The sequence below is a fragment of the Eleutherodactylus coqui genome, chromosome 10, assembly GCF_035609145.1.
Source record: "Eleutherodactylus coqui strain aEleCoq1 chromosome 10, aEleCoq1.hap1, whole genome shotgun sequence".
Classification (NCBI taxonomy): domain Eukaryota; kingdom Metazoa; phylum Chordata; class Amphibia; order Anura; family Eleutherodactylidae; genus Eleutherodactylus; species Eleutherodactylus coqui.
In genome coordinates, this window is record NC_089846.1 from 23,654,947 (window position 1) to 23,662,880 (window position 7,934).

The 7,934-nt window shown below is 43.3% G+C and overlaps 1 protein-coding gene across 1 annotated transcript in view; it reads right to left on the reverse strand.

Moving 5' to 3' along the window:
- The window catches only part of LOC136581038 (adenylate kinase isoenzyme 5-like), a 31,115-nt gene extending 23,826 nt beyond the window's left edge, over positions 1 to 7,289 (reverse strand). Inside the window, exons 1-3 of the mRNA XM_066582029.1 lie at positions 7,192 to 7,289; positions 1,088 to 1,265; positions 769 to 924 (exon numbers count right to left, since the gene is read on the reverse strand). Coding sequence (XP_066438126.1) covers positions 769 to 924; positions 1,088 to 1,265; positions 7,192 to 7,251 — 394 coding nt within the window. The 5' untranslated portion in view covers positions 7,252 to 7,289. The remainder of the gene's footprint in view (positions 1 to 768; positions 925 to 1,087; positions 1,266 to 7,191) is intronic.
- Positions 7,290 to 7,934: the final 645 nt, after the last annotated feature.

The window sequence follows — 7,934 nt, forward strand, 5'->3', positions numbered from 1 at the left end:
AAGGGCTGCAGGTGTGACCCCGCTGTGCCACAAACTGATTGGACTTGGGGTTACTTTCAAGAGCAACAACGGGGTTTCCCTGGTATTCACCCTTAACCCCACCAATCGGGATCTATAGGGACATGTTACTGCATAAGTAGCCACGATGTTGTAGTGGCTGACACAAACAGGTGAGGGTAGCCATAGTATGGAACTGGAAGAGTTGGAAGAGAAAGGTATAGTATGGTCCAAAAACAAGCCAAGGTCAGGAGAGGAGAAGATGGGAAAGCTGGGTGGAACAAGCATGGATCAAACCAGGAGTCAGTCAGCACAACACCTTTACATACCAAACTGGACTAATTGCTCAGGCACCTGCTAATGGGGAAGGGTGCCCAAAACTGTCAGAGACTTGTCCCAATTGGCTGGAGACAGAAAAGCGCAGTCCCCATAGGAAACAGGCAGACCACACACACACACTATGGGCACTGGGGAATTGATAGAAGATGTGGTGTGTGCTGCAGAACACAGAAGGCACGTAGTGCTGGTCATGGCCACAGACAGCAAGAAGAGATAGGCAACGCCATCAGCCATGACCAGCAGCCATAACATGTAAGTTCTTTATATGGGAACCAAATGGAAGTTTAAAGGAGGTCTGGGGGTCATTCAGTCATTCGCTTATCACATCTGGATGGTTTCTAATAGGACATTGCCATTCCAGACTTTGAAGAAATCTGTCTGAGGTTCTTTAAAAGCAGCATGCCATCCCTGCCAGGCAGTGTCCGTACTCACCGATGACAAAGATGATTTTAGGTCGAGGTCTATTGGGGTCAAAGACGTCATATTCTTGAATGAGCCCTGAAGATTCTGTCATATCCGAGTCGCTGTCAATCGAAAACTGGGACTGGATGGGAGGCAGACGCTCGTGGCGACGCATGTGCGACCCCTCTGGGAGGAGAAGAGAAAAGTCAGCAACTACTATGAGTAAAGCAAACTATGTAGGATGAAGTGATAGCAGATGGCGGTGAGGACTTCTTCTTGTGGTTGTACAAGCCCTACAGGCCATGTGTGCACAGTAGATTGCGATGTGTGAATGGGGTCTTGTACTTACCAGATTTTTGTGTGCTTTTCTTTCCCTGATTTCCATTAATAGGAGGCAAATTCTGACACAGAAAAGTGTCCCACTGCACATTCTCAGGTCCCCCTAAATCCCGAACCCTTTGCAGACACAGTTCTAGGTAATTAATAGGGTCCTCTGGACGGTAATACATGAGGCCGGTTAGCAGACTCTAGTAGAAAAGGTGGAATGGGATTAATTTGTATGCATACACTCGTCCATAGAGACTTAGGAATGTATATGAACAAGAATAGGAAAAGTGCATCTGAACAAGTAAAAAGTCCACACACAGTTGTGAGAAAAAGTAAGTGAACCCTTTGGAATAACCTGGATTTTGATAACTAATAAAATGTGGTCTGATTCTTATCTAAGGCCCTTTTACACGCAACGATAATCTTTCAAATGACTGAAAGTTTTGGCGATCTTTTTGCATAAAGTGTTAATTGCCATTAACACTTTATCATCTCTATTTGCATGTAAAAGGGCCTCCAGGAGCTGCTTGCAGAGCCCAGCCTTTGATTAATCACACGTCCAGCTGTGCAGACAGCTGCATTGTTCTCCTCAGGGCTGCAGGCAGGTTACAATGTAATCTTTAGTCTCCCGTGGAGAACACAGCATGCGGTCTATTGAGAGACACTTTATTTCTCTGTGGCTGAATACTCACCTTAAAATCCTCGTTCAGACGAAAAGTGCACGATGCCCGCGTTTACATGTAACGATTCTCTCATTTTCGGTCGCTTGAACGAATTTTGAACTATAATTAGAGATGAGCGAGCGTGCTCGCTAAGGCAAACTACTCGAGCGAGTAGTGCCTTATGTGAGTACCTGCCCACTCATCTCAAAAGATTCGGGTGCTGCGGGGGGGCGGGGAGTGGCGGGGGAGAGCGGGGAGGAAAGGGGGGGGAGATTTCTCTTTCACTCCCTCCCCCCCGCTACCCCCTGCTCACTCCTGCAACTCACCGCTCCCATCCGCCGGCAGCCAAATCTTTTGAGATGAGCGGACAGGTACTCGCATAAGGCACTACTCGCTTGAGTAGTTTGCCTTAGCGAGCACGCTCGCTCATCTCCAACTATAATCATTACGTGTAAATGAGCCAAACACAGTGGGGCATATTTACTGGTCAAAGTAAACTGTGTTCTGAGCTACGAGCGACAAATGTATTAAGAGGCAAAAGGCTTTGCCATTTGTCTCTTCTGGTTGCACCTCCGAGTGCCAGATAGAAACTTACACCAGTTCTAAGCTGGAGTAGATTGCTAATGTGATGTACAGCAGGTTCTGGAGGACATTATAGTAAATGTGAAGTGCTGTTTGTGGCCCCGCCTCTTAATCTTAGGTCCCACCCACTTTTTGAAAAAGTGTCAGGACCTAGGATAAATGCCCAAAAAGTATGCTAGATAACTGGTGTAGAAGGCATTATAGTTATGCCCCCATCACAACAGCCATGCCGTTCATTTGGGCACATTGAATTATCACCCGCAGTGCATGTGCGATAAGTAAGTGAACCTTTGTGTTACTGATTTCTCCAAGAGCCAGTTGACAAAAGCAGTTTCAATTTAGGTGATAAGATTAGAAGTGTATTCCAGCTTCTTGCGTGTCTATAAGGGTTCTTTCACACAAGAATAGCGTTTTTCGTCTGGCCGTATCACGGCCACAGCGTGGCCAAAAAAACGTGTGAATGGGCGCACAAATCTGCCGTTCAGATGGCGTGGGTCTTGCGCATATACACCGAGCCCACAATGCTGTCGGCAGGAGAAGGCAGTTTAGCTCTGCGGTGGCTGTCTGCAAAAGAAGGAGGCGGGAGCTGGTTTGCTAAGCCCACTCCCCTTGCCGGCCGTTTGCAATGGGATGGGGTGGGAGCTTAGGAACTAGCTTCCGCCCCCCCCCCCTTCCATTGCAAACAGCCAGCAAGGGGCAGAGAGGAGGAGAGAAGGGGGAGGGAGTTTAACAGTCACGCTACAAAACTCCCTCCCACCTCCCTTCTCAGGCAGCTGTCATTGGCTCCCATAAGAGCCCATGCAGCGGCCGACCTATTCTGGCCAGGAAAATAGTTCCAGGACTACCTTTCCTGCCTGGCGTAAAAGCGCCGGGCCGAAATGCGCTATCTTGGCCGGCTGGGCACTTTTACGAGGAGGAACATCACCCATCTAATCTGATGTATTGGAATCCAATGCATCAGATGGTAGTGTATATCGGCCGGCCGTGAAAACGGCGTCCGATATACGCTCGTGTGAATAAAGCCTAAGGAACCTTTCACACGTGCGGAATATTTCTGCAAGACACAACTAAAGATGCAGAAAATTGGGCACCAAAATCTGCATGTATAAACTGCAGGTTATGGAGCAGAAATTCTCAGCAGCATATTAAACTACGCTTTGGGGCTCGTTCACACGAGCGTGTTAGCGCAAAAAAATCGCGACTATTACGATCAATGGATTCCTATGGAAAAATTCAGATGAAAGAGTTTTAGGTGCTCAAAAAAATGTGTACCTAAAATAATAGGACATGCGCAACTGAAATCCCCTGCTGCGTGAAAAGAAAGGACCTGACCTATCTGTGGTGCGCTAAGCGCAGGAGTTTCCATAGACTCCTATGGGAGCTGGAGAAAAGGAAGGGAAGAGGGAATTTAGCTGTGTCCAACGCTCAGAAAAGAAGACAGGTGTCTGTAGTTCAGACATTAGCAGTCATTAGGAGGATTTTTACCGACCAGGGGAATTCCGAACAGCAGCGCATTTTTTCCTGCAACACGCAGCCCCCGATCATGTGACTGGGCAATTTCACTCAGGATTTGATTATGGGAAATCGTGCATTCATGCTATTTTTCACACAGTAAGGCTGGATTCAGACGACCGTATATCGGCTCGGTTTTAACGCCCAGCCGATATACGTCGTCTCTCTCTGCAGGGTGGGGGGAGGATGGAAGAGCCAGGAGCAGGAACTGAGCTCCCGCCCCCTCTCTGCCTCCTCTCCGCCCCTCTGCACTATTTGCAATGGGGAGAGGCGGGACGGGGGTAGGGCTAATTCTTGCCACTTAGCCCCACCCCCGTCCCGCCTCCTTTCATTGCAAATAGTGCAGAGGGGCGGAGAGGAGGCAGAGAGGGGGCGGGAGCTCAGTTCCTGCTCCTGGCTCTTCCATCCCCCCCACCCCCCCCTGCAGATGAGGACACCGTATATTGGCTCGGCGTAAAAACCGAGCCGATATACGTTCGTCTGAATCCAGCCTTAGACGCGATTTCCTTGCGTGGGTAACTCTGGCTTGATTTTCACGCTTGTGTGAATGAGGCCTTAGGTGCATCTTATGTGCACGTGTGAAAGTTCCTAACAGGTCTCCAGGCATGCTTCACACTAACCAACCTTTATTGAGCAGAACAGATCTGTCAGAAATCAGGCTTTGTATGAGTTTATTTAATGGGCCAAGCGCCTGCGAAATCCGCACTTTCACTCTCATCTCCTTCAATGGAACACCTTTTGCCAATTAGCTCTTTGAGAAATCGTGAACACAAAGGGTGACTTTCTTTTTCTCCCTGCATTGTGGATGATTCATGCCTATACAACACATGAATGGCACAACTGCTTGTCTAATTGTAGTTAACAATCAAGATAGAAGGCAATCCAGCACTGCATTTGCTCTAAGAAAATCGGAGCTTTATGTAGGGCTTGTTGACACTTGTGTGAACAGCCTCCATTGTGTAGCTGTGTTCAAGGAGCCGAACTACTGCAAAAGCCGAGGTGCCGGACCTGAACAGCAGCAAACAGAACCCATTGACTATAATGCACTTCGTTGAGTGCTCTAACATTTCATTGGACAAAACAACGCTCCATTAACTGCTATGTCATCGGAGATGGAGACTAAGTAGAATCTCTGACACTGATGTGAACATACAGCCATACATAATAATACATGTGGAATATCAAAATAATATCCAAACTAGTGCCTTCATTACAGCAGATAGATAGATAGATAGATAGATAGATAGATAGATAGATAGATAGATAGATAGATAGATAGATAGATATGAAATAGATAGATATTAGATAGATAGATATTAGATAGATAGATAGATATGAGATAGATAGATAGATATGAGATAGATAGATAGATAGATAGATAGATAGATAGATAGATAGATAGATAGATAGATAGATGATAGATAGATAGATAGATAGATATGAGATAGATAGATAGGTAGATAGATAGATAGATATGAGATAGATAGATAGATAGATAGATAGATAGATAGATATGAGATAGATAGATATGAGATAGATATGAGATAGATAGACAGATATGAGATAGATAGATAGATAGATAGATAGATAGATAGATAGATAGATAGATAGATAGATAGATAGATAGATAGATATGAGATAGATAGATAGATAGATATGAGATAGATAGATAGATAGATATGAGATAGATAGATAGATATGAGATAGATAGATAGATAGATAGATAGATAGATAGATAGATAGGTAGATAGATAGATAGATATGAGATAGATAGATATGAGATAGATAGATAGATAGATATGAGATAGATAGATAGATATGAGATAGATAGGTAGATAGATAGATAGATAGATAGATAGATAGATAGATAGATAGATAGATAGATATGAGATAGATAGATAGATAGATAGATAGATAGATAGATAGATAGATAGATAGATATGAGATAGATAGATATGAGATAGATAGATAGATAGATATGAGATAGATAGATAGATAGATAGATAGATAGATAGATAGATAGATAGATAGATAGATCCTGGAGGTCTGAGACTCCTTGGGACCTCATCAGGGGTTCCCCAGAAGAAGCAGCATCACTCATACTGTAGGGATAAAAAGGGGGCAGGCAGAACTTAGAATAACAGAACATTGTATACACTCTTAAATAAAGATTTTCCAATTAAGTAGGGATTCCCTGGAAGTAGAAACATTTTTCAGGGGTTCCCCAATGGTAAGAAGTATTGGGGATCACAGTCCTTGGTAACTGATACAAATTCATTGCAATTGTAACATTTACCCACATCACTAATACAAATAAAGCTACACACTGCATGTGTCATCAGAGATCTGTAAATAAAACATTACTATGTAATGATAAAACTATACAATATGTGGATATTATATACTCTACTTACGGCATTTATAGAGTGATCACATGTACTCATCATCCATATGCACCATGTAATATAGTGACATTGTATGCTATACTGAGAACACTGATGCTCATCATACATATACAACTATGCACCATATAATATGATGACATTATATACTATATGGAGGACACTGAGTGATCACATGTACCTATTGTACATATACAACTATGCACCATATAATATCATGACATTATGTACTATACTGAGAACACTAATATTCATCATACAAATACAAGTATGCACCATATAATATCATGACATTATATACTATAAGAACACTGATGCTCATCATACATATACAACTATGCACCATATAATATCATGATATTATATACTGTACTGAGAACACTGAAACTTATCATACATATACAACTATGCACCATATATTGTCATGACATTATATACTATACTGAGAACACTGATGCTCATCATACATATACAACTATGCACCATATAATATAATGCCATCATATACTATACTGCGAGAACTGAGTGATCACATGTACTCATCATACATATACAACTATGCACCCTATAATATAGAGAACAAACCCACACAGCCATAAGGACTGCAACTACCAAGTAAACCCTGAGACAATCTACTCCCTCTGACAAGATGAGGCATTATGATGTATGGGGGTACTGCAGGAGATGCTTGCAGCACATGATGAGAGCAGCACTACATATACAGTATATACAGTATATATGTGTGTACACCATCATACTGCTGCTGCACTGAATGCACATGTTATATGCAATCATACAATTTAATGTACAGTATAAAGTAATCTAATAGAAAGTTCTGCACTATAATGTCTGCATGTCATGTAATATAATGCAGGCAGTCAGCTGACACCGGGGGATATAATATACAGTATACAGTAACCGGACACCATGTCATATAATATCAGCTGTGATTGGCAGCACACAGGTACCTCGAACAGCCGGGGGATGTGGCGCTCCTGCAGGTAGTCCTTGGCCTCGGCGGTGCTCATGCTGCTGCCTCCTCTGCTCCGTCCGCCGTGCAGTGTGCGCCCTCCGCCGCCGCCTCCTCTCTGGGCTCCGGTCTCTCGTTCTCTGCCGCCTCCTCCTGAGCTGCCTGCTAGTGCCAACCTGAAATCCACCCCCAGCACCGCGGAGACCCAGGGGCATCACAGACACTGCTGCCCCCAAATATCACCACGACCCCCATAATACCCGCTGCACACTGCGGGGAGCTATGTGTACCCAGACCATGGTGTGTGCCGTACTGTATCTGGGCACTGGCATCCACATAGAGGGTGAGCTCTGCTGGGTAACTACTGCTCCATCCATCATCTATCTATGTAATATCTATCTATCCATCTATCCCATATCTATCTCATATCTATCTATCTATCTATCTATCTATCTATCTATCTATCTATCTATCTATCTCATATCTATTTATCTATCTATCTATCATATCTATCTAACTCATTATCTATCATCTATCTATCTCCTATCTATCTATCTATCTATCTATCTATCTATCTATCTATCTATCTATCTATCTATCTATCTATCTATCTATCTATCTATCTCATATCTATCTATCTCTCATATCTATCTATCTATCTATCTCATATCTATCTATCTATCTATCTATCTATCTATCTATCTATCTATCTATCTATCTATCTATCTATCTCATATCTAT